This window comes from Epinephelus lanceolatus, chromosome 19 (assembly GCF_041903045.1).
Source record: "Epinephelus lanceolatus isolate andai-2023 chromosome 19, ASM4190304v1, whole genome shotgun sequence".
In the NCBI taxonomy this organism is placed as follows: Eukaryota; Metazoa; Chordata; class Actinopteri; order Perciformes; family Serranidae; genus Epinephelus; species Epinephelus lanceolatus.
In genome coordinates this window covers 35634948-35662944 of record NC_135752.1, presented here as the reverse complement: position 1 = coordinate 35662944, position 27997 = coordinate 35634948, and the positions used below count along the sequence as shown (strand labels likewise).

At 40.3% G+C, this 27997-nt stretch overlaps 1 protein-coding gene across 1 annotated transcript in view; it reads left to right on the top strand.

The window, feature by feature from the left end:
- The window catches only part of myo18b (myosin XVIIIB), a 76514-nt gene extending 48944 nt beyond the window's left edge, over positions 1-27570 (top strand). Inside the window, exons 31-44 of the mRNA XM_033646636.2 lie at positions 2-202; positions 289-399; positions 4301-4405; positions 4824-4985; positions 6862-6975; positions 11420-11536; positions 11646-11729; positions 11934-12071; positions 12164-12349; positions 19956-20089; positions 22020-22061; positions 24754-24924; positions 25119-26074; positions 27396-27570. Of these exons, the coding sequence (XP_033502527.2) occupies positions 2-202; positions 289-399; positions 4301-4405; positions 4824-4985; positions 6862-6975; positions 11420-11536; positions 11646-11729; positions 11934-12071; positions 12164-12349; positions 19956-20089; positions 22020-22061; positions 24754-24924; positions 25119-26064 (2511 nt within the window). The 3' untranslated portion in view covers positions 26065-26074; positions 27396-27570. The remainder of the gene's footprint in view (position 1; positions 203-288; positions 400-4300; positions 4406-4823; positions 4986-6861; positions 6976-11419; positions 11537-11645; positions 11730-11933; positions 12072-12163; positions 12350-19955; positions 20090-22019; positions 22062-24753; positions 24925-25118; positions 26075-27395) is intronic.
- The last annotated feature ends 427 nt before the right edge of the window (positions 27571-27997 follow it).

Sequence of the window (27997 nt, the reverse complement as noted above, 5' to 3'; positions counted from 1 at the left end):
GGAGAGCCAGTCAGAGGTGGGCCGTCTGCAGAAGCAGAAGGAGGAGTTGTGCGCTCAGATCCGTGACCTCAGCCTGCCTGTTGATCTCGCCTCCGATTCGCTTCCTGACCTCAAGAAACAGCTTCGCCTCCTGGAGAGTCAGGCGAGCGAGAGAGCGCAGGAAGTCACCACGCTCAGCACCCAAATACAGCAGCAGCAACAGGTGCTTGAACAGCACACAGACATTCAGATATATTCACTCAGTGCTGGCGCTCTCAGCTCACTTCTCTCCTCTCTGCTCTGTAACAGATTCACATGCGCTTTGAGATGGAGATGGAGAGGATGAAGCAGATGCATCAGAAAGAGTTGGAGGATAAAGAAGAGGAGTTAGAGGACGTACACAAGTCCTCTCAGAGACGGGTATGTCAACACAGAACAAGTAATCAACATGGCACCATTCATACCTGAAGGCCATACAGAGGCAGTAAAGTACATTACTGAATATGAATGTGATGTACCCTCACTTTACTTCAGATTCAGATACATGCTTTATTCTCCTCTGTAGAGGAAATAAGTTTTCACACGTCATGATAAACAAATCTGAGTATTTTCTTCTCATTCCACTTTATTATGATCATTATTATTTATTTATGTTTTTCTGAATTTTTGTTTGTTGAAATTTTTGTCCAAGCCCATATCTTGACATATAAATATGTAAATACCTCTATACATGGAAAGATACAGAGAGATGGTTACAGTGACAATAAAAATTGAATAAAATAGGATTTGATTAAAATAACTAAAAAAAACCTAATAATTATTATTTTTAATAAAATAATGATAATAATCAGAATCACAATGATGATGATAACAACAATAGAATTAAAGTTAAATAAATAAAATGATAAATTAATAAGGTAAAAATTAAAATAGAGTTGGTCTCATGCCACTTTCTATTTTTATAATAATAATAATTATTATTATTAAAATAGATAATAATTAAAATTCTTATTATCAATAATAATAATGATAATAAAAAATAATGCTTATAATTAAAATAATAATAAATTATAAATATTATATATAGATATATAAATGATATATACATTATATTACATTATATAAATAATATAAATGAGGTTATAATCAATAATAATAATAATTAAAATAGGAAGAATTGTAACATAAAAATAGAAATAAAATTGAATTAATAAAATGAGTCATGAAAAAATAAAGACAAAAATGAAATAAAATAAGATAGATGGTCTCATGCCACTGTCTGCTACCACTACATTTATATGTCAGCTTTAGTTACTAGTTACTTTTCAAGTTAAAATCTTTGCGCACAAAACATATGAGAATGGTTTCAACTTCATAAATGTGACATTTTGCTGCTTTTCCTTTAAATTCTTTTAATATTTTTATTTTTTTTGTTATTCTATTATTATTATTTTGAGGTTTAGACTGCTGGTTATCAGCTGTACTCATCATACAATTTGTTCATGGATGTGAAATTACCAGATCATGTCTGTTATTACTTTGACAAAATCCAGCGTTATACTGGGAATAGTTTGGTGTTTTATTTCAAAGGACATTTTTACAGTAACTATCTGTAAAAAATGTTTATGAAATCTGGCATTACTGTATGTATATATGAAGAGTTTATTGGGAAAAAACAATAGAAAACATTCTTAAAACGAATAAGATATAAGATAACACTGATATGCAAACAAAAATAGTATGATTTAGGAAAATAAATACAAATGGAGACCTTTATAACTTTTACAAATGTTTTCAGAACTGCCTGAGACATTCTCTAAACGTTGTGCATGTTCAGTCATGAGAGTTCAACACAACAACTCATATCTCCTGCTCATAACAAGAGAATCATCGTCAGAAAATCATGTGCAGTGAAACTTCTCTGCCAACACTGAACCCAGTAGCCTGAATTTTGTAAGAGAGCAGTATTGTGTTGTTTGTGTGCAGATGGCTCTTTTTGAATGTCCTTCCTCGGCTGAAAGAAGAAAACAAATTTTTTTCACTTCATTTTTTTCCCTTTATTTCATAATGTTACGCAACCAGACAGCAGTTACATCTCTCCTCTGCATACAAACGTTTCTACAGGGTCACTCAGCAAACTCATCATCACACAGTTGGATACAGTGGTGGAATGTAACTAGGTTGAAAAAATAAATGAATAAATAAAAATAGAGAAATAAAATTGGGATGAGGTAAGATAAAACAACACAGAATACGATGAAAAATAAAATTAAAAACACTTATATTTAATTCAACATTACGTAAATAAATATACAGTGAATATATACAATTTATCATTGTGTGATGTAGCATTTCCTCTTGCTCGCAAAAGTCACATCTTAATGTATGTGTTTTCCCCTTTACTTTTAGTACAGTATACTTAGTTACAGTGGAAGAATGTAATTACATTTACATTTTTTGTGTCAGTTTTGTTGATTGAAAATGTTCAGATCACGCATGACTCGGTAGTTTGATGTCTAAGTTTCAATGCCCATTTACAGATAAGTAAAAATACATATGGTAGGTAAATTCCTCTGTATATGGGGAGATAACGACATAGTAGTAATTAATAGTGAAAAATAAAATAAAATAAATGATAATTAATACATATATAAAAATGATATTAATGATAACAGTGACAAATATAAAAAAAAAATAATTGGCAACTATTCTGATTATTGTTTACGTCACTTTTTATACTAAAAAGTTTTCATGCATCCAGTTTTACTTATATGAAGATTTGCTGCTTTTCTCTTTGAATTATTTTTAATAATTTGAATTTATATGCACTGATATTTTTTACTTTATATATTGTGCCAGGTAGCTTATTAAGTTCACCAAGGGATCAGTAATGTTTTATCTTTATCCATAATAATACATCACAATTTATTTATTTGTCTATTGTAGTTATTTATCTGAATTGCAAGATTTTTTCTAATTTTATTTTTAATGTGTTTATTTTTTTTTGTTTAGTGTCTTATGGACATTTTTGTGTCCTCAAGGAAGTTATCATTATTATTAATATTTTAGGTATACTGTCCAGGATTTTCAGTTGCTGTTTGTAAACATCGGCATCTCTTGGATGCCTGCTGCTCACAGCCTGGCACCTGGTCACCTCCTTTTTATAAAGTCCCGACCTCACACGAGCGCTGTGGAGGTACACGGCCATTAATGTCCCGAACACAGAAAATGAGAGGGCAGAGTCTTTGTAGATAAATACACCGCCACACTCTTGAGAGCGGGTCATTTCTGATGATTGAGGGGATTTACTTCTGTATGAGTCTACTCTATACATTGTTTTTTTTTAAAGGGATTGTGCACCCAAAAATGAAAATTCAGCCATTATCTACTCACCCATATGCCGAGGGAGGCTCAAGTGAAGTTTTAGAGTCATCACATCCCTTGTGGAGATCCAAGGGGAGAGGAGGTAGCAACACAACTCCACCTAATGGAGGCTGACGGCGCCCCAGATTCAAACGTCCAAAAACACATAATTGAAACCACAAAATATCTCCATACTGCTCGTCTGTATTGATCCAGGTGTCCTGAAGCCCCGACATAAAAAGTGCTACAGGCTACAATGAGGCTAAAAACAGAGTTCAAATGACGTTTTTCCAAACAACTTTATGTTGGCGCTTATGTGTTTTTGGACGTTTGAATCTGGGGCGCCGTCAGCCTCCATTAGGTGGACTTGTGTTGCTACCCCCTCTCCCCTTGGATCTCCGTAAGTGATGTGAGGACTCTAAAACTTCACCTGAGCCTCCCTCGGCATTTGGGTGAGTAGATAATGGGTAAATTTTCATTTTTGGGTGCACTATCCCTTTAAGATATTACTGCAAAGTATACCTTTAACTAAAGCTGCCAAATATATGTAGTGCGGTAAAAAGTACATTTTCCTCTGAGATGTAGTGGAGTCAAAGTATAACGTAGCATAAACTTGAAATACTAATAATACTAAAAGTACAAGTACCTCAGAATTTTACTTGAGTAAATGTGGAGCTACTTTGCACCGCTGCATGCTGGAATGTCGTCTTTCTTCCCTCTGGCAGGTTTAAACTCTGTCTGATTTATTCAGCAGCAGATCGTCGGGAGGCCTCGCTTATTTTGTGCTGTTTATTTTTTTATGCTCCTCCACAGATGATGATGTTTTTATGCTTATCATTATGCAACCTGCTGCAGGGAACATTTCCTGTCTGGGACAATAAAAGCCCATTCAGACTGCTCGTCCATCAATTTATGTTTTTGTACGTGTCTGTGTGTATGTGTTGGTGTGTGTGTGTAGCTGAGGCAGTTGGAGATGCAGTTGGAGCAGGAGTATGAGGAGAAACAGATGGTGATTCATGAGAAGCACGACTTGGAGGGACTCATAGCAACTCTGTGTGACCAGGTACACAGCACACATACACACAGACAGTATCACCTGTACAGTATATCCTCATGTGATGTGAGGATTATTTCTGCAGGCTCTGACTGTATAAGCGTCCAGCAAGCTCTCGCACACCGTAGATCATTATTATTATTATTATTGTGGGTTAATGTTCTCTAGCTGATGAATATGTCATTGGTACATTACAGGCACCACAAAACAAGCATATGCTGCAGGGAGGCAAGGCGGCAGCTAATTTAGCACTCTGTCTCTGTCACCATCAGGATGTAATTGGACTCCTGATGAGTGGCCAGGACTTGGTCTGTGGCCAAGCTGGCATACAGTTCAAGTCTTTTCAAGAGTTCAGAGTGAAGAATTGTTCTCCAGATAAACTATTTTAGGGTTAATGTCTTTTAATCTGAGGTGTCTCGTGTTGCAGGTGGGGCACAGAGACTTCGATGTGGAGAAGAAGTTGAGAAGAGACCTAAAGAGAACTCATGCCCTGCTGGCTGACGCCCAGCTGCTTCTCTCCACCGTTGACAACCCGGGACAGAACATGCCCAACGGCAGCAGAGAGCAGATAGAGCGCCTTCACTGCCAGGTACGCTCATGGATTGACTGCTGAACGAGCCTACTGGGTACAGGCCCAGGGGCTCAAAGTGTCAGACCCCCCGGCCTTCATTTGCAAAATGTCATTCAAATTAAAATGACCACCGAAAGAGCACAAAGAAATGCAAAGGGACTGCAAAGAGACAAAATACAACTACAGGAGGGGCAAAAATACCAGAAGGAGACACAAAACAACCACCAAGTAACACAAACTGATGACAAAGAGACACAAAATGACTGCAAAGACACACAATGTGACTACAAAGAGACAAAGAACGACTTCAAAGTGACCATAAAGAGACACAAAACATAGAGTAAGACACAAAATGACCCAACAAGGCACAAAAATAACCATAAGGAGACACAGAACATCCACAGAGACACAAGATGATTACAAAGAGACACAAAACATCCACAAAGAGACACACAATGACTACAAAGGGACAAAGAACGACTTCAAAGTGACCATAAAGAGACACAACCCATAGACTAAGAGACACAAAATGACCCAACAAGACACAAAAATAACTGCCAAGAGACACAACATGACTGCAAAGAGACACAGTAACCATTAAGAGACACAAAACATCTTTAGGGAGACACAAAATGACTGCAGAGAGACAAAGAATGACTTCAAAGAGACAAAAGTGACCATAAAGAGACACAAAACATAGACGAAGAGACACAAAATGACTACAAAGAGACAAAATGACCATAAAGAAACCCAAAACAACCAAAAAGACACAAAACAACTACAAAGAGACACAACATTGACTATCAAGGTGACCACAACAAGGCACAGATGACTACAAGGAGATGCAAAACAATGACAAAGACACACAATTTGTTTACAAAGAGACAAAGTGAACACAAAGAGACACAAATCAAAAGCAAAGAGACCCAACATGACTACAAAGAGACAGTAACCATTAAGAGACACAAAACATCTTCAGGGAAACACAAAATGACTGCAAAGAGACAAAGAATGACTTCAAAGAGACAAAGTGACCATAAAGAGACACAACACATAGACCAAGAGATACAAAATGACTATAGAGACACAACATGACTACACAGAGAAACAAAACAGCCACAAAGAGACACAAAACGACCAAAAAGACAGACTGACTGAAAGAGACACAAAACGACTACAGACAAAATGACCATAAAGAGACACAAAACAACCACAAGGAGACACAGAGAGACACAACATTGACTACAAAGAGACAAGGTGACCAAAAACATACACACGACTACAAAGAGACACAAAATAATGACGAGATACAGCACGACTAGAAAGACACACAGTGAACATAAAGAGGGACAAAACAACCACAAAGAGACACAAAACGACTACAAGTAGACATAAAACAACCACAAAGAGACACAAAATGACTACAAGTAGACACAAAACAACCACAGAGACACAAAATGACTACAAGTAGACAGAAAACAACCACAAAGAGACACAAAATGACTACAAGTAGACACAAAACAACCACAAAGAGACACAAAACGACTACAAGTAGACACAAAACAACCACAAAGAGACACAAAACGACTACAAGTAGACAAAACAACCACAAAGAGACACAAAATGACTACAACTAGACAAAACCACCACAAAGAGAGACAAAATGACTACAAGTAGACACAAAACAACCACAAAGAGACACGTGTGTGCGCGTGTATGTAGAGGAGGCTGTGGAGCCTTTCCATATCGGCGCCCAGGGTCCCATTGTTTCTTAATCCGCCCATACACTTCCTGTACATTCACCTGACACCACGCTGTCACCTTCTGCACAGTCTGAGATACATTCACACAACTCTCTCTTTGTCTCTCTGTCTTTCTCTGTGTTGTCACTTAGCTGGAGGAGGGCGAAGCGAGGCGGCTGGAGGCCGAGAGCGCTCTGACGACTCTCTCCCAGGAGCTGGAGAACTCTCAGATCGAGCTGGAAAATATCTGCAAACAGAAGAGTGTGGTGAGTGTGCAGACAGGTGACGGATTAAAGAACAAAAACATGAATAAACGAGCGGAGATACTTAACAAATAGAGAGGCTTCCACGCAGGACAGGAATGAAAATGATGTGAGGGAGACGTTAAGGAGTACACTCTTATTTTTTGCCCAATCAGATACTTTGGAAACCCCCTCCTTCCACATCCTTTAACCTTACATTCAAATCTGAAATGGACAATCCAACATTTATACCCACTCCACACTGTGATTGGTCTGCTGTGAAGAGGTGAAAAGGAGCCAGGCTCCTCTATACAGCTCTCTTATTTAATTTCTGACGCACTTCTGTCAGTTTTCACGTGAACAACCAAGTGAAACACTGAATTTCCTCCAGCAGAGACTGTGCGCTGTTATCACCCTGTTTAAACAGGAGCCTACAAAAAGCAATGGATGATGAAATTGGTGTTAATGCCTTCCGTAAGCCTAACAGAGGAATTAGAAATGTGGCCTGAATATTACACGTAGATTGACTAATAGAACACTGAGATAATGCTGTTTTTATCTTTATGTTTAAAGCCGTCACAGAGAAAGAAGTGAAAAACTGTGGATTGCAGCTGTTTCAAGCTGAGCAGTCAGTGCATGAAAAGTTTAAAAGCTGACGTGTCGATAGGAAAATCTGTCCAAAGGATGCTAGTGTTTTTAGCACAAGTCTATGGCATTTTACATTGTATAAATTAGCCTAGCAGCTAGCAGACTTTTCCTCTACTCATATGAAGCCAGGGACAACAGCAACATTTAACAAAGGTAACGATACAAAATTCGGCTCCATTACAGCTCACGAGGTTCACCAATAAAACAACTGTCTTATACTAAACACGTTTTCCAAACGAATACAACATGCTAACGTTATTAGCACACGCCTATGGTGTTTTACATTGTATAAATTTGAAGCCAGGATAAATCACACACAAAACTTAAAATGCAATATTTTGTGGAGGCTTTATTGTCTTCACAATTTATTGTTTCTTATCTGTGAAATTAAAGTAAATAAAAGCTTTGTTTCCACTGAGGGAAATGGTTTCAGCTTACAAAAATAGACAGGAGGTCTGTGCCACCACGCTGTAGAGTTACATTTCTGGGGAGGTGCACGTCAGGCTACGGCTCTAAAAAGTGTCGCTGGAGAACTTGTGAGTGAATGAGTGAGGTGGAGCTGTGTGGAGAGTGTAAGAGAGAAGAGATGCACACTGGTATGTGTCATGTAACGCAACTTGGCCCTATATCGATATAAACTGTTGTCTTTATTGAAAATATATCGTTACATCACATCATCATAATGATCACATCACAGTCGTTATATCACCCAGTGCTAAGTAATCATCAGATAAAATTACAAACCACTACAATAACACCGACAACAACAGCACCAAAAACAAAACCCCAAACATCAACAACAGGGCACCTCTTCATTATTAAGGACCTATTCACCACATATCAATAAAGTGCTCTACATATCATAGACTACAATTAATAAAATAATAATAATAACTTTATTTGTATAGCACCTTTAAAAACAGACTTTACAAAGTGCTTTGACAGACAAAGCAATAGTAGGACACTCAGAAGGCAATATAACAACAGAGAGCCAAACACTAAGGCCAAACAAAAGCAAGATGCAATTAATTACAAATAAACACAAACAGCAATAAAAAAGACAATAAAAGCAATAAAAAAGGACGACAATAAAAAGAAAACATCACATCAAGGCAGATCTATAAAAATGGGTATTAAGAAGAAATTGAAGTGAAGTCAGTGGTTCTGAGAGCCTTATCTCCTCAGGCAGGTCATTCTGGAGCCAGCCAGCCAAAGTCACCTTTAGATTTAAGCCTCGACTTTGGAACATACACAAAGGCCCTACCTGAGAGTCTGGCTCGTTTAGAGTCAACATTGCTGCTTTAGACCTGCTTTAAAAGTGATCACCAAAACCTTTAAATCAATTCTAAATCAAACAGTTTAGAGATGCCAAGATTGGGGTGATGTGTTGTTTGTTAAAGCCAAGCCCCCAGGAACAGCTAATTTTACATAGTGGCCAAACTCTGTAGCTACGACTTCCACATGATGTCATGGGACCCAAAAAAATGTTTTCCCATAGACTTACATTGTGAAAGAGACGTCTGTAAATCAGCGGACACTTTCTTCTGAGTGTCACAACCAAATGGCAGCCTCTGGGGCTGAAAAATGAAGCCAACACTGAAGTGGCATAAACTGCAGTTCCTGTAATGACCACTTGAGGCTGGCTCTAAAAGCGAGTCAATCCCCATAGACCCCCACATTAAAATGCCCAGGTTTACAGCAGAAATAATCATGTTACAAAAAACAGTTTAGGTCTCTGAAGCTAATTTCCTCCTTCACGACAACTGTAAAGGCTTAAGGTTACGCATTATTAAAGGTGGGCCACCTTTGAGTGACAATCTCTCTACCGATAGTAGGGATAGACCGATATGGATTTTTTAGGGCCGATGCCGATACAGATTTTTTTCCATCACCCTTAGCCGATGACCGATTATGGACTGCCGATTTTCTTGAGCCGATATTTGGGGCCGATACTGCTTTTGCTCCCTCAATTTACATTAAAAAAAAATGACACAATGATAACAAATATTACAGGTCTCAAGTTTAAAATAAGAAACATTTATTGAACAGTAAAAAATACTAAAACAAGATGGAAAGTTGAGGTAGAACAGGTAGAATATTATTATTATTATTATACATTCAAATAAAAAAAAGAGTTCAGTGCTCTTAAGTCTTCCAGTAATGTCTTTATAAAATAAACAAATATTTAAGCTGAAGCATACATAAAACAACAACTACTGTACACAGTAGGATTCAACAGCTTTGTTCAACTTAACCACATACTTTCAAATGAAAAAAAGTGCCAGGGAAAAATAAATCCGCAAACCCACGCGCGTATCGGCCGATGCCAGTACAAGTAAAAAAACTCAAATATCGGCCCGATATATCGGCCGGCTGATGTATCGGTCTATCCTTACCCGATAGTGTCCTCGACTTCTCTGTCAGATCCATCCCTCACTCATCCACAGTTCCAGCCTCTCACCAGAATGTGGTTACTTCTGGCTCCCAAAAAAAACAAGATGACGACGGCCAAAAAGCCAAACTTACTGCTTCAAAACAGGAGTTCACAAACCTATGTGTGACATCAAGGTGGCTACGTCCATTATTTTTACAGTCGCAGTCACATGTGAACCAAAATATGCGGGAGAGGGTGAGCAGTTTTTTTAATGCTGTGTGCAGCACCAATAAGAGTATTAGGAGGCAAAACCCTGGGCAAAAAAACTAGCACTGTTGACCAAACTTGATTCTTCTGTGTGCACATGGTAATCCTTGAGGGTGATTGAGAACACTATGTCAACATTTTTATTTCTGTTAGTCTTGTCTCATCTGGATTTTGGCAGCAGAGTACACAGTCATAATCAAAGTGAAATGACAAACATGCAAATTACACCCTTGAGATGTGGGAACATGGGAAAACATATTAAAAATTGGCAATAGACTGAGACTGACCTGAGCCGTTCAGCTAGAAAACAGGTCAGTAAAGCAGCATGTAGGCTAGTTAAAATGATACAGTGGTTACTTCTTTGTTATCTCTTAACTGTTCAGTTTCTCTTTCAAACTTGGTGCTAACTATAGACATAACAACTCCCCAAAAACGAAGCCAAAACATCTTAATCAATGCCTAGTGGCTGGCTGCACTAGAGATCATAAACCCCGCCTCCTCCATGTTAGTGGATGGGACATGGACCAAACTAAAAATCAAAGTGCATGTCAAATACATTTTTCCCCAAAGATGGTTTCTGTCATTTTAGGTCGTTCTTATCACACTGATGTTTGCTCAAGTGTTGGTTTTCCAGATAAGTTTGATTTTAAGCTATTTGATTACTATAGGAAGAGGTTTGACGTCGTGATCAACAGCTGTGTGTGCCGATCGGTTTGGTCATGATCAATGGCACTGCTTGTGTATGGGCAAGAAATCGACGCTGCGGAGATCGCTGCCGTGCAGGCTCTGGCTCCAAATGATGTCACCGGTGCAAGATACTAGCAGATGTTTTGGCTTCATTTTTGTACAATGGGAGGAAGTGATGTCAAGTTGTCCAACTTTATATACAGTCTATGATGCCGACTAAAAGTTTTCAATAATTTTGGGAGCTGCTTGGACGGAGACGGACAGTATTTTATGGCAGTCCGTCTTGGCATTGCATCAACAAAGGTGCAAAGAAATAGTGCGTTTGGTTTTGTATTTCCATCTCTGGCGGCTGGAGCTTGAGCCGTGATTACTGCAGTTGTCCTGGGAGTGAATGCTGATTGTGACCTTTTCCATTAAAGACAAAAGCCAGATCTCAGTGGGTGTTGTTGGGTTTTTTTGTCCAGTGGGAAACCTCTTTATCTCTGTGTCCAGGTGGATGAGCAGTTAGCTCTGCTGCAGCATGAGAAAGCAGACCTGCTGAAGAGGCTTGAGGAGGACCAGGAAGACCTCAATGAACTCATGAAGAAGCACAAAGCGCTCATTGCTCAGGTGCCGCTCTGGACTTGCTTACAGTTTGTGTTTCTAGCTCTGTAAATCACTTTTGTTTCCTGAAACTAAATCATCAATCAATCTCTGTCACACTCTCCCTGTGGTTTAGTCCTCCAGTGATATCTCTCAGATCAGAGAGCTGCAAGCTGAACTGGAGGAGGTGAAGAAACAGAGACACTCTCTGCAGGAGGAGGTGAGTTTTCTTAGACCATCACAGGCTAAATGTAGCACTGAGAGGTTTATGTGAGACTGTAATGGATTTCTGGATCATTTAACCTACTTGCAACAGATCTCAGTGTAACTACAAGATTTCACATTCACTGCTGTATCGGTGCATTAATTTGGCTCTCCAAATGTGTCCTGGCTCCTTTCTCTCTCCCTCCTACTCATAATGCAGCTCCAGCAGAGCGTGTCGAGGGTGCAGTTCCTGGAGTCATCCACCGTGGGGCGTAGCATTGTCAGCAAACAGGAGGCACGTGTGTGTGACCTGGAAAACAAACTGGAGTTCCAGAGAGGGCAAGTCAAGAGGTTTGAGGTAAGACCACGTGACGCGTCCCCAGGTTCAACACATGATTATCAGCCTGTGGAGTTTTTATTTAAATGTTGTCCCACTTGTGTGATGCGCAGGTGCTGGTGTTGCGTTTAAGGGACAGCGTGGTACGTCTGGGAGAGGAGCTGGAGCAGAGCGCACAGGCTGAAGCTCGGGAGAGAGAGAACGCCCGCTACTACCAGCAGCGGCTGCAGGACGTGAGGCTGGAGATGGAGGAGCTGATTCAGAGAGAGCAGGACAGCAGCCGCAGACGCATGGAGCTGGTAACGCGCTCACACCGCCGCCGCTGCTGCGTTCAGTCTCACAGTCAGTCACACTGGATCATAAATAACCGCACATGTTGTGGATGCTGCTGTCATCATTGGCATTTTCTGCCAAATTCCTCTATTTGTGATGTCAGTGGCATTTAATAACCACTCACATGTACGTGTGCACAGATCCACACACACACTGTCACTGTTCATGTGTACTCAAAGATCAACTCTAAGATACTTCAATAGGGTTTTAGTAGTTTATGTGGCTTTAGTAGTGAGAAGCAGAGAATTTTTTCACTTCCTAAAGGAATACTCAAAATATAAAACAAATCTGAATATCCAAATCTGGAGATACAAGTCAAGTCAGTTTTATTCATATATCCCAATATCACAAATCACTAATTTCCCTCATGGGGCTCCACAATCTGTACAACATAAAACCCCCTCTGTCCTCAGACACACAATGTGGTAATAAAAACTCCCCAATAAAAAAAAAAAACGTGGGAAAAAGTAGAATATTTTTTATCTTCTCTCTTCTCCTTTGTTTTTACAATTACAACTGTAAATTTTATTTGTATTTTTTTTTTAAATATTTCTGTCACCATTAATCATTCTTTATTTATTTTTACTATTTATTTTATATATTTTTAATCTTCAATTAAGTCTGTTTTACTTCATTTTTTGATATCATTTTTACGCTCTTTTTAGAATTAAAGCGAAGATACATTGAACATACATTAAGAGTATCTTAAGTAACAGAGGAGGGACCCCCCCCTTATAGTTTTAATTTTCTCTATTTTTGGTAATGGTTAATTTTTTTAAAAAATGTATTTAATATATTTATTTATTTATTTTTTATCACTATTATCACCTCTTTATTTTATATCAGTTTTAAGGTTATATATATATATATATTTTTTTTAAAGAATTATTTATCTATTAATTCATTTTTTATTTTTTAATTTCAGTTAAGTTTGTTTCTCCCTTCTGAGGGGTCTGCCATAGGGATGAGTATCGTTAAGATTTCAACGATACTACTACTCTTACCAGTGGCGGCTGCTGGTCTTTCAAATGGGGAAGCTCACTTTAAGTTCACATCATAAAATTTGTAGACATACAGCAAAACACACCTCAAAGATTTTCAGATGGGTTTAACAGTGAAAATGAGCTATATCGCTTATGGAAATAAGGAACTCCAGACGGCACTCTGCCAGAAGACTCCACTCGCAAATATCCGCACGGGACTGAGCTCGAAATGCGAAGCGCTGTCAGTCACAAAGGGGTTCAGCCTTTTAGACAATTCCTCCAATCATCATGCATACACCAAGCGTCGTCTCCCGCCTACCGCTCCATTAGGTCCCAGGGAAGCTGAGCCTCCCTGGAAGTGACGATTTTGTCGCATTTATTCAATGAGCGTCTCGCTTTGCTGCATGAAAAAAACCTGCTCAGCACTGTCTCATAGGAATGCTTGGAGGCTCCGCGTCCACTGCGCTGACACGAGAATGTATGACAGGGAGGTCGCATTTGAAAACTGGTGATAAACAGCTGATGTTTGAACATCATAGTCATGATGTGAAACACATCCTAGCGCATGTTTAATGCAGTGTGAATTCTTATTTTAATGTAAATTCAATAGTGAATATTTGACCATTTCCTCTATGAAATTTTAGGGGAAGTTCAGCCTCCCTTGTTGCCTCAGAGCAATCGCCCCTGACTCTTACCGATACTGCTTATCGATCCGGTACTTTAACAGTACTCCTATCGGTTCTTTTGGGGTGTTTTTTAAGAGAAAATAATGATCAAAAAAGAACTGAATTAACATTGCGTATATAAATTAACATTCAGCCACAGCATTGTGAAGAATTTAATTTTAATGTTCAATTTTATTTATAAAGCCCAGTGGCACAAATCACAATTTGCCTCATTGGGCTTTACAGCATAGGACATCCCTCTGTCCTTAGGACCCTCACAGCAGATAAGGACCACTTCCCCTCACAGCAGTTGTTGCCATGTCACACTTTTGTCACATTTAAATAAAAAGGAAAACAACAGTAGTAGATAAAAACCTCTGTGCTCCATGACGAGACACAAACAGCAGCCCTTTGCCCGGAAATGGAGATAACTGCAGGGACACTTGTCTTTGGCGTTCCTGCCACCTGCAGACAGATCACCAGAGCTCTACCTGAGCGCCACTGAGGCTGCTAAATATAAACCCAAACAGGCGTTACTCCCATCCAGGCTGTGAGACAACATTTTAAGGCCAGGCTGGTACTTAAAAAGCCCTGGCAAGAAACACTTCCTCCAGGCTATGATAGAAAGCGCACCCCACTTCCGAAACAGCCACTTCTCCTCCACTGTTCTCAAAACAACAGCTGGTGTATTATCTGGAACATTAGAAAACATCACTTTCATTACTGCACAAGTTTGATCATAGCAGCACTGACAGCAGGACGGAGACTCTCTGCAGATACATAAATGCTCTGTCGTAATTACATCTTTATATGTCTGATGTGTTTTCAAACCTTATTTTAATCATCACATTTTAGTAAAGCTAGAATGTTTTGCAGGATTTGGCCACAAAACAATGATCTTTTGTAAATGTGCCAGCTACTAGAGTAGCATTTGAAATAATAATAATTTCAGTTTTGCAACCTGGGTCATAAAGGTTGTGTATATATATACATAATTAATAACATGCATTTATTGTATGTAAACCCGATAAAGGCTCGGCTTACAGTGTATCGTCTGAGCATCATTTCCCCGATTTTATAAGATTGTTTCAGGAGAACTTGGATCTAATGTTCCAACTTTTCCGCTTCGTTTCTGTTGTTAATAAAAATAACACTGTTCTCACAAAGTTAATAGCTGAGCTCTGGAACAATGTCTGTTAGCAGTCAGACAGTCTTTTAAAAAAACAGCAGAGAAAAGGGAGACAGTTAAATTATTAGTCTGAGGTCAGACTTGAAAGAAAACTATGTTCTTTTAAACTTGGCTCTAAAAGAACCCCCACTATTATCAAAAGGCATGTACATGTATGCAGTATACAGTAAGGTGTATTAAGATTTAGTGTCAAGCCAAATTTCATGACACTACTTTATATTAAACATCAAAAATATAACAAGACATTTGTCAGTAACTCCTGTACACAACCAAAACAACCAATAAGTGTATTTCATTCTGCGCCAGCTGGAAGTACCTGGAAGACTAAATGGCTACAAATGACAGCTGCATAATCGTGACCAAAATGATTGATTATGTGATTATTTGATCAATATTGAGGTCAAGATTATTTATCACAATTATTTATTGATTTAAGGGGCAAAATATCTTTATTGCACTGCAACATTTCAATAAACAGAGCACTGCTTTCACTTTCATGTTGTGGTACAGTCCTGCTAATTAGGGCTGTACCTGTCTCAGAAATATGGCAGTCGAATCAGATTTGGTTGTTTAATACGAGTATTCAACAATTTACTCTGTTCCATATGAAGTTTTAAAGTTTAAATGGGGCTCAATGGGATGTTAAGTGCGACAGTGGCATTAACGTAATATACTAAACAAGCTAACAGCGGGTTATAGACTGATGTAGTAAGTTGCTGTGAGCTGTAAGTTCACCACTTCACAGCAGACAAGAGAAGATATTGTTAACTCAGAGCCTTATGGTGCAAAGCTTCGCTTCCTGTGCCGCTGCCTGCGTGTCTGCAGTTGTATGTACCAACGCATAGTGTGGAAGTCAAGAGCGCTCACTTCGCAGCAAAATCTGAAGAAGCAGTGTCCTCTGAAGTAAACTGCAAAGCACACTGACAAACAAAAAAACAACAACACAAAAACGACAGCTAGACTTGAAGCAAAGTCAGTCAGCTGACGATTCGAATCTCCGATTTTCAGGGGTTAGCCCTGCTGCTAATGTTTAAATAATTGCATCAAAATAACTTGGTACGTATTCACAGTGTATCTCCTAGAAACAAAATCTAAATAACTTGTACCAAAACTTAATACCCAGAATCATAACAACAGAGTGCTGAGTAAAACTTAAAATAAGGTTCTTCTTCGCCTGAATTCAGTTAATTTCATAGAAGCACAGTAAAAATAAGATTGTACCCAAAATATATGTTAATATAAAAGTAAGTGCGCCATTACAGAATGTACCGAGATGAAAACAGTGTTTACAGGACAGATATTTTTGGCCGAATGGAATGTGATTGTATTGATTATTGCAGTCCGTCTTTGAGAGCTACAGAGATTCGTATCCACTACTGTGTTTTTATTACCTCCGCCAAAGAGATTATGTTTTCGCTGGCGTTGGTCTGTTTGTCTGCAAAATAACTCAAAAAGTTATTAACAGATTTTGATGAAATTTTCAGGAAAGGTGGATAATGGGAGAAGGAACAAGTGATGAAACGTTGGTGGTTATCGGTTGAAGCAAAGTGGATAAAATAATAAAAAAGTCTGTCGTCTGACAGCCTCAGCAGCAATTCCAATTTCTAAAGACGGTGAAAATAGCGCCATCTGGTGGCCGGAAAGCACATCTTGTTCTACTTGCTAAATATTGTTGTAATTCTAAAGTTGAAATTAGTGTTCTGTGTTGGAAAAGTGAAAAATACAAAAAAAACCATTATATTCTGTGTTGGTACAAAATAAAAACGAAATAAATACACCACAGTGTCTCCATGGTGAAGGCATATATAACTTAAGGGGTGATCACACAGAAATGAGACGCTAGAGACGCGGATGCTTCAAAGACGCTTGAAACGCTGGAAGCGCTTATTCAATGCGCGCTAGCTACTGGCGTCTGACGCTCAAAAAGTTGAAAATATTTTAACTTTTCAGCATCTACGCATGTCTAAAAAGAAGCGCCTACAAAAACGCGGGTCTAAAAAGACGCCGAAAAAACGCCCATCTAAAAAGACGCTTGAACGCCGGTCAGACGCGCCGTATCATAGGAAAACAATGGTTTTACTGGCGTCGCGTTTCTAGCGTTTCTTCTAGGTGTGATCTCTCCCTAATAATAATGATAGTGATGCAAATAACCTAATTGTGATGCAGGCTGCAAAATCTGACGCAGAGGGGGAGGGAATAGCACCTACTTGGCGGAGGTCTGCACTCTCTGAGTGCTTTTCTAGTTTATTTATTTCATTCATGGTACCTTTATATGCTGTTAAGTATCGCTGTCACTGATTTCTGACTTGATGCTTGACAAGGACGGGAATGTAGTGAGGTAACATTAGCGACGTTATTCTTCTTGTCTTCATGCATTCATCGTACTGCACATCTTGATATTTTTGTAGGTGGTTTAAGAAGTTAGTTGTGCTGCTTTGTGATGCAGACACAAGCCTGATGCAGTCTGCAGATGATGACAGTTGACGTTTTGCCAGTCTGCAGCAGCAACATTAAGAGGTTTTTTGCACACTGCCTCTGCAGGGTGCACACATAGTGCACACAAGTTTCTGTTTCCTAGGATAGTGAATGAATGGCCTGACACTTTTGAAGAGCGTTGCTTGACATAAATTAAACAGTCGCACAACATTTTCATTTAATGCTTTAGTGACACCAGAGACGGCCTGCTTTTTTTTTAAAGGTCTGACTCTGTTTCTGTTGCATTTAGTGCATCATATTCACATACAGCTGTTTAAATCATACAAATATCTCGCTGTGTATGTGTGGTTATCTCAATAACCTTATATTTATTGATTGTACAGCTCCCAGTCTGCGAACATAAAATCAATGAATACAAACACTGTTGATTTCTCTCCGTGGAGCTGATATGAAAACCACTTCGGTTCTGTAGATGTCTGCTGTCAGTCAGCCTGGTGAAGGCAGTTTGACCGGCCGCTGTTCCACACGAGCTGCTGCTGACAGACAGCTGCTTGTGTGGACAGAGACGCTGAATGCAGGTCAGAGTCAGTGTGGATTTTAAACCGCTCTCCGTCGTGACTATAGTGATACTAACAAACGCATAGCGCAACATTGTTGTCAGTGACATAAGAAAATTCTCAAGGTGCGCAACATTAAAGAAAAATGTTGAGTGACACTTTCTGTTTGTCAAAAATATGTCTTACTCTTCAAAAGTGTTGCGCGCCCAACCATAAATTAGGCTTTACTCTACCTCTGATTGGCTCACCCAGACATTCTTACCTCAGCCTTAACCAATCCCACACTCCTCATGCCTAAACTTAACCAATCCAACCAAAGAAGTCAGCGAGCACTAGCCAATCATAGGGAGAGTATGGCTTCTCTATTTCAGGATTTGCAAATCTGCGTAGTGGACAGGTCTTCAATAGTGGAGGCTGCTGTTAGTTTAGGAAGCGCTGGATTTGTTAGCAGCAGAGTTCCTGTAAGTGGAGCACGTTTTTTAAATGTCAACATCACAATTGTGATTAATTTGTGATTAATTGTGCAGCCCTACTATCAAATCTAATTACCTTTATTTGCTGCATAATAAACAGCATCACTCCCAAACTGACAACCGTCCCACCACATCTGGAACTTGAATAATCTCATTTCCACACATTGATAAAGTCGAGGAATAGGATCTCATTTCTTCACACTATTTTTTTTCACAAATGTAACCAGCCCGGCTCCGTATTAAACAAATGTCTGATATTGAGAGAATGACTAGAGCTTGGCAGGTTCGGGGAGTCCATTACAGTCCGACAGAGACATAATAAATACAGATAGATATTAAATATTTTGCCAGTTATTCTCCGAGTTTCAGATTCAATCATGTTCCTGTTCACAGCAGATTTCTTCATGACCTCTGAGAAAAAGAGAAGGAGCTTCAATAATTATTCAGTTATTAGCACAAAGCAAGCAACACACACACACACTGAAGGATGCCCTTTAACAACCTAACACACACACACATGTACACAGCCTGCATGAATACACATATTCATACACACACACATGCTCACACACTCCTCCTCCACCTCCTCCTCCTTAACGTCATCTCTCCCTCATCCTGCTTTCTCTCTCTGACTGTGATTAATCCTCATTGTCTCTTCAAGGTTATGGGCACACACACACACACACACACACACACACACACACACATTCTTACATGGTTACGTGTCTCTATGACAACCACTGCACCCACACCCGTCTCCTCAAAGCCAACAAAGCCAATAACTTTGAAAGCCTGGAAGCTTTTGTATATGTGTGTGTTTGTGTGTATTTGTGTTTGTGTTTGTGTGTGTGTGTGTGTGTGTGTGTGTGTGTGTGTGTGTGTGCTCAGGCATGTGTGACAGGATGCCAGCGAGACAGAACAAAAAAACAAACAAAAAAACAGATGAGATGAATTAATAAATCACTCTATTCTCCCAATGTCAGCGTGCGTATGTAACAATTTTCTTTGTAAATAACGTGGTACAAGCCTCAGCACCAGAGGCTCCAGAGGTCGCAGGACTGTATGAGAGAGAGGACATGCCATTGGACATTCAGTGTTTGACTGATGAGGTAATATAGGGTGGAATGAAGGTAATTGCTGTGGCGGATTGGGCCGCGGGGTCTTTCCGGGTTGTAGGGGGGGCCAGGATGAAAACACACAGCTGGCCCCGTTGAAGGTGAGCGCCTTCGCTGTCGACAAACATCCTTTAACCTCATGTTTGTTTTACAGGAGATGCAGGTGGAGGAGCTCAGCGCCGTCAGACAGGCGTTACAGGCGGACCTGGAGACGTCTATCCGCCGCATTGTGGACCTGCAGGCCGCCCTGGAGGAAGTGGAGTCGAGCGACGAGAGCGACTCTGAAAGGTAACTGGCTTCACTGAGGGGAACTCCCTCCTTTGACTTAAAGGGATAGTCTGGATCTTTTGAGGTGTTGTTGTATGAGGTACTTTTCTACAGTGTATTACCTGGAGAGGCAGGCAGGAGTACTGACACAGGAGCTACGCAGTGTACTGCTGTGAACGAGGGCAGCAGCAATATGTGTTTTAGCAGCCTAAAAAAATCAATATCAGTTTAAGTTTATGCTACATGTCAAATATTGTCACCGCTTTACCTTGCCGTCAAACAGCCCTTTCTGACTGGGAACTGAAGCTGTTATATTTCACTCTTCAAAGCCACCAAACTCTGACAAAAAAAAACAGTAATTTTCAACCTGATGTCATCACCAGGTCATCAAATTCATGCACTTTATCATGCCCCTGGGTCCCACCAGTCCCACCAAGATGTTGAGTTCGCAACAAGTTACGCATATTCAGCCAATCACTTGTGAATTCTGAGTGACCTTGCAATTTCAATCACTGCAAATTTGGCTTTTTAAAACAGGTAAAATCTCATTTCATTATTCATTTCATTGATTCGCTTGAGCCCCTCTCTCAGTTTATCATGGGACCACTGCTGCTGGGGCTAACTGTTAGCATCACAGAGCTAACATTATCCAATTGTTATTACCAGGTTTAACAACAGAGTCGAGCTGTTTTGGTGTTGCTGTGAGATTGATGGCTCTGTGTCAGATGTAAACCACTGCTGCGAGGCTTTAATCTTATGTTTTTATGTATTGATTTTTTTTATTTAAGAAAAGAGACACTGTGCATTAATCAACACTTTAACAAATGTAAATGCTCCTGAATTAGCTAAAAGGCTAGTTTTCATCGGCATTGCCTTCGCCAGCTGTAAAAAGGCATCCTAGAAAAATTAAAAACAACAATTAAATACAGCATGTAAAACAGGTAAAAACATATTGCATATAATACAGTTACAGACAAAATCTACTATTACATGTCACATGCTTCTGCCCGAGCAGCAAAATATGACGTGCTGGATTAGCATGCGCTAACAGGGCAGTAAAAGCAGGAGGAGAGTCTTTCGCAAGGACGACCTTTCAGTGCTGTGTCAAACAGCAGCAACAGCTGATCGCCGCTCATCAGCAAACTGTGGTCTCCCGGTCTCCTGGCGAAAGTCCGCTTTGTTTAACCCTTCCACTTTCTTTACACGACGTCAGTTGCTCTCAGCTTCAGGTGATGTTGCAGATGCACACTGGAGTTAGCTGAATGCCTGGTGTGTCTCATAAAGATACTAAGGGGTGCCTTTGGTGTTGATATCACATGCAGAGGCGCGTGAGGAAGTGTCAGTGGCTATTTGACAACCTGGGAATGAGAATAGGATGTAATTTTACCCCACAGAACACAGGAGTTGTTGGTCTACCACTGGCTTGATCAGTGAGTTTGTTTGTGTTACTGTGTAACACTGTGTGACTTCTTACTTTAAACACCAAAGTCAGACAATAGCTCACACAAACTAACCGATTGAGACAGCAATACACCAGCAACTCCTGTGTTGTGCAAGGTAAAATTACCGTTTTTGTCAATGGAGCCTGGTGGATTTGAAGAAAGTAAATTAACGGCTTCAGTTCCCTGTCAGGAAGGGCTGTCTGACAGCAAGGTAATGTGACGAAAATATTCTAAATATAGTGTACTGATTAAACGGATTGTAATATCTTAAGGCATCTAAATTACAAATGCTGACCCCCGTCCACAGCAGTACCTTGCTTAGCTTCTGTGTCAGTACTCCTGCCTGCTTCTCCAAACTGGTGGCGTGCCGACTGACATCTACTGTAGGTAATACACTGACAGTTGATAAGTACCTCATCCAACTCCACTTCGAAGGACCTAAATTATCCCTTTACATGATCATGTCTGTGTTGAAACTCAACCTTTCACCACTCTGCCCTTCACTCCAGTGTTCAAACTGCTGTGGAGTCGTTGACTCGAAAGAAAGACCTGTAAGACCCTCATGAATGTGTGTGAGAGTTGGTAGTACGTGTGTGTGACCTGAGCGTTGCGTCAGGACTTGAAGTGTCATCATTAAACATCTAATTGTAATAATGCTTAGTTAAATATGAAAGAGAACTTCACCTCTTAAAGGATCATTCTCTTCTAATACGACTAGTTTTGGCCGTCTATTCTGTTAGTTCTGATTTAACTGAAGGAACTGATGAGATTTGAGAACAAGGTGATAAAAAGAAGTCACACGATGGGACAGGATGGACAAAACTAAACCAGTTTCCCAACTTGTTTTATCAAACACATCTTCAGCCAGATAAAGTCAAGTATCCCGTCAACAACACCACCTGCCACCTTCATACATTTGATGTTATTAAACTGTTACTGATTCACAATCACTTGTGCTTCCTAAATGGACAGATGAAGTTTTAATAACTTGGTTATATACTGTGATTATTAAGTGTTGCCTTAATTTTTTTGAGCAGTGTACATACAAGTGGAAAAAAAGGAAAATGTTATCTTTATTAATGTGAACTTGTATATGACGACTGGTACACAGATTTTTTGGTACACAGATTTTTATGGGGCAGCAGCACTAGAGTGTCATGGAGAAACTGACGCCATATTTTGCTGAAAGAATCAAAACTCAGACGGTTTGTAAGGTCTGATATATTTACACACATCAACTTGAAGAAACTGATACTGAGTTCACAGCAGCTAACCTGGTGAGTACAATTTTATTATCACTGAAGGACACACAGTAGGAACGATGGCCAAAACCACAAAAAACAAGTCCCAAGTATCTAAAATGATCCTTTAAGGTGATTCAAGTGGAAATGTCTGCGTGCATGGCTACTAACTGTCCATGGGCCACTGCTGCACCAAAACATTTTACTCCTTAATTACTTGACAATTACAAGTCCTCTTTAAATGTAAGGTATATCATAAAGTATGTTTTTACTGTAGCTACATAATTTGCATTTTTCCTACATTTCCATAAGGACCAGTTAGAAAATAAACAATAAACACATGCTGTTCAGTGATAAATTATGTATGTGGTACAAGTGTCTTTATGCTGATATGATAATCAACCTGAGTTTAATGGAAATCAATGGCTACATGGAGGGTTGGAAAATGGCATTCATTGATCTAAAAACGTGCCGTATGCCATTATAGCTTTGTTCTATGATGATGGCTTCAGTATTTGTTTGTCTGTGTCTGGGTTGTTCTGTTAGAGGACGTGATAGCTGTGGCAGAAGGCATTGTTTTTGGCTGTCATTTTGTATGTATGTATGTACCAGTATGTCCCATTCTCCTGAACGCAATATCTCAAGAAGGCCTTGAGTGAATTTCTTCAGATTTGGCACAAACGTTCACTTGGTCTCACCGATGAACTGACTAGATTTTGGTGGTCATAGGTTAAAGGTCACTGTGACCTGGTCCGTCTCATTTTAATGACTGCAATATCTCAAGACCACCTTGAGGGAACTGCTTCAGATTTGGCACAAACGTTCACCTGAACTCAGCTATGAAATTATCAGATTTTCATGTTGGAAAGTCAAAGGTCAAGGTCACTTTGACCTTGCAGCAGTCCCATTCCGATTAATGTAATATCTCAAAAATACATCATGGGAATTTCTTCAAATTTGGGCAGAAACGTCCACTTGGACTTAGGTGAACTGATTTGATTTTGAAGGTCAAAGGTCAAGGTTACTGTGACCCTGTGTCCTTCTCATTCAGGTGAACGTGATATCTCAAGAAGGCTTTGAGGGAATTTCTTGCAACGTTCTCTCAGACTCATTGATAAACTGATTAGATTTTGGTGGTCATAGGTCAAATTTCACTGTGACCTGGTCCGTCTCATTCTAATGATGCAGCATCAAAAGACCACCTTGAGGAAATTCTTTTGAATTTGACACAAACGTTTACCTACACACAGCAATGAAGTGATCAGATTTTGGTGCTCGAAAGTCAAAGGTCAGGGTTACTTTGACCTTGCATCCATTCGATTCTAGATTATGAAGGTCAAGGCTACTGTGACCTTATGTTGGTTCCATTCAGGTGAACGTGATATCTCAAGAGATACTTGAGGGAATTTCCTGAAATTTGGCACGAAAGTTCACTTGGACTGAACTATGAAGTGATTGTCAAAGGTCAAGGTCACTGTGACCTAACAAAACATATTTTTGGCCATAACTCTAGAATTCTTTCACCAATTATTACAAAATTTTCACGCAAATGTCTAATATAATAAAATGATAAAGTGATGACATCTAAAAGGTCAAAGGGCAACTTCACTGTGATGTCATAATTTTCTGTAAATTTAACAAATTTAACATCATAACCAAGATTTTTTCTATTTATTGGGACAGATCTGATGTGTAAAACTTAATGGCTTTTAACCTGCATTTTTTGTTGGAAAATAATGCACGTAGATAAAAGAAAAACAAACTTGATGCTTCAGCTGTGAGTCAAACTCTGGCCTCTCACAGATGTTTTGATCTTTAAAATAAGGGTGCAGCCCTAACTGTGACCCTCCCCTGACTTGCAGTGGAATCATCATTGCTGAGCAGCAGTCTGTAATGTGCGTGCATGCTCAATATGCAGCTAATAGTGCATATTTACCAGCTAAAGAATGGAGGGTGACATGTCTCCATTGAGGCTGTGATAAAGTGTGACTTTGCTCTGCAGTGACTCGGTGTCCAGTGTCGGCTCTATCGGGACAGAGGATGTAGGAGAGGGGATTCGTCATTGGTTAGGAGTGCCCAGAGGAGGCTCCCGTGGCGGTGGCTCCCCCTATGGCAGCAGTACCATCAGCGGGCGCCAGTCTGTCGCTGACACCATGAGCACCTATAGCTTCCGGTAAGCCCGCAGTTCACACACAGATGTTGAGCTGCAGTGACAAATCGAATCAGCAACTATTTTAATGACGGTTTTTCAAACAGTCAGTTGATTAATCGATAATGAAAATATCTGTTAGTTGCAGCCTTAGATGTATGTTAACCAGTCATATGGGCTGTTTTGACTGATATAGTGTCTCTTTTCTTACTCTAAAGTTCCTGTGTGGATCCTGATGACGATGGCTCTGAGGCAGGAGGCGGGGGTTCCAGAGGTCCCAGCCGAGCCCCGTCCTCTTCTGCCTTGTCTGAGCTGTTGGACGGACTCCGTAAACGCAGAGCTGGCGGCGATGCAGGAGAAGGAGCCGGCAGCACCGTCTCCCTGCCAGTTTATCAAACAACCGCGGCCTCGACTCTCAGGCGAAGAACCTCAGCCCTCTCCCTCGGTCCAGGTGACCTCCAGGAGCCCCGGCCTGGCCCCAGCATCCTCAAACCGTCCTCGCCACTCCTGCCTCGAGCTGCCAGCGCTCGCTCTATCAGTGAAGCCCAGACATCTGCTGCCGTCTCTACATCTGGAGCCAAACTCTCTCGCTTCAACTCAAGTGATTCCCTCTCTGCGCTTCCCTCACTGCCTCACCTCTCCTCCTTGACTTCCTCCCTCACTGCTCGCCATCAGCCTCCCTCACTGGCCATCCCAGAGGAGGACGGAGACGAATCCCTCCGCTCCCGGATGACCCCCATACAGCGCTCCCCTCAGGCACTGAGGCGGTGCATGCTGGGTAGTCTCGTTACAGAGGATGGAGGCGAAGCGTCTCTGGGTTCAGAACCTATGGTCTTCCAAAACCGCCACCTGGTTGACGACCGTGACGACGCATCCTCCGAAATCCTGCCCGCCATCCGCAGAGCTCAGTCCACCAGCAGCCTGGCCAGCTCAGTCAGAGGAGGCAGGAGGGCGCTGAGCGTCCGCTTTGGAGAGCTGCCTCCTTCGACCCGCAGCAGGAAAAGCTCTGAAAGTGAGTCCTCCAGCTCAGGTGGAAGCTCCCAGGGAGGCGGAGTGAGACGCAGGTTTGAGAGGCCGCAGGGGGAGAGACTGGAGGCGGAGGGTAGTGAGGGGGGAGACGTGGCTTCAGTCATGAAGAAATACCTAAAAAAGGAGGTTGACTGATGTAAATGAGGTGAGACACCACGGTCTATATTCTATACATGTTATAAACTGTACAAATAAAGGCTTTAATTTAGTTTTTCATGCATCAGATTGTTTATAGATTACAGGAAAATACCTGAACTACCTGTCATGTCTTAACTTGAGTTTAAAAGACAGGAAGAATCCTCTTTTCCTTTTACAGAAGTAATTCTTAAACTCATGACCATTATGTGCTGAGGAGACTCACTGCCTGCAGGTCACATGACCACCCGTAAGTTTTAAGATACAGGACAAACTGAGCTAAACCGTTTAACATCAACAGCTGTTGTTTTAGCTTGTTGGTAACAATTTGCTATTGGATGAAAAGCCTCTGTACTTGTTTATAACATAATATTAGCGGCGGTGGATGAGAGACTGCGGACAGAGCAGACTGAAATATCACTTTCCTACATGATTACATGTTACTAAACAGCTGTATTAAGAAAGTATTGGCTTTTTCCTTGTGGAGGTTTTTATTGCAACCACAGTAACAAGCGTAGCTGTCATCAGCTCAAATGATCTTAACCTTTCCCTCTCCACTGCAAAAGTGGCATAGCAGCCCCTACGCACAGGCAGCAGGAAGAGACACTGCAGGATGATAATACAAATGCAGCACAACATAAACACAGTAAGCTAACGGTGAGACGGATTTAAGAACCGTAACATCAGGGTATCTCAAGAATGAATTTTGTACAGAAACATTCACATTCCCCAGAGGTTGAATTCTAACATCGTTGATGAGCCTCTGGCATTTCCTCTAGCGCTGATATAAGATCCACATTTGTATTTTGGGGGGAAATATCGCAATTCAATCATGTTCCCCTCAGGATGAATCATATCTTGTCTAATCTAACGTCATCATCAGAATCATCAGCATTTTAATGTGCCTAATACTTTGGTTTATGACCAAATACCTGCAGAGCTAAGACGTTCCCATCAGCCTCAGCTGAACCTGGTGTTTAGTGCTGATTAGCAGATGTTAAATGTGACTGCACACTGAAAACTGTGGAAAAAAACTACAAGGAGCCGACATCAGTTTAATTTTATGGTTATGAGGGTTGTAAAACGTGATGTCAGTTTCTCCCAAATGAGAACTTCTACTCTCTGCTGAGAGCAGATAAAGTCGGACTCTGATGTGGTATTTTTAGTCCCCATTCAACTTTCAGTGCAGTGATTCTGAGGTGTTTGATAACTGCAGGCCCAGACCTGTACAGTATATACATGTAGCTTCCTCTCTGTTTCACAGCATCCTTCCTGTTCTGACCATCTTGTCCTTGTCTCTTCCATCCACCTCTTTGTGTCTCCTCATCCAGCTGTGAGCTGCACAGAGACTGAAGGCTGCAGGAGCTGCAAGCCAGGATGAACCACTTCAGAAGACAACAAGGATGTTTTTTTGACTCGATTAAATACATCTGAAAATACATCTGCACTTAATCAACTGTATTTTCAGAAAAGCACTGTTTGTATATGAATAAAAAATGAAATGAACTGTGTGCTTTGTGAACTTATTTTCTCATATTTGACCTTTATGTTATATTTAATCAAAATTTTTTTATACACAAAAAGTACCTCTAAGGACGTAATTTTCTCGAATTCAACTGAAAAAACTTAAATGCAAGATTCCCAAGGTCATGGAAAACCTGGAAAAGTCATAGGATTTCACAATCATGTTTTTCCAGGCCTGGAAGTGTCATGGGATTGGTAAAAATCATTGAAAGTTTTGGAAAAGTCCTGGAATTTTGTTGTGTGTGATGACATTTTTACAGTAATCTTCTGTGCATAACCTTCCACGTAAAATAATGGCAAATATATTTTCTGTGGATGTCAACGTAATGTTCTAATATATCAATTCATGACATTTTGTTTACCATCACATATGTTTCTACATTTTCTCCACATGTTCCATCTCTCCCTT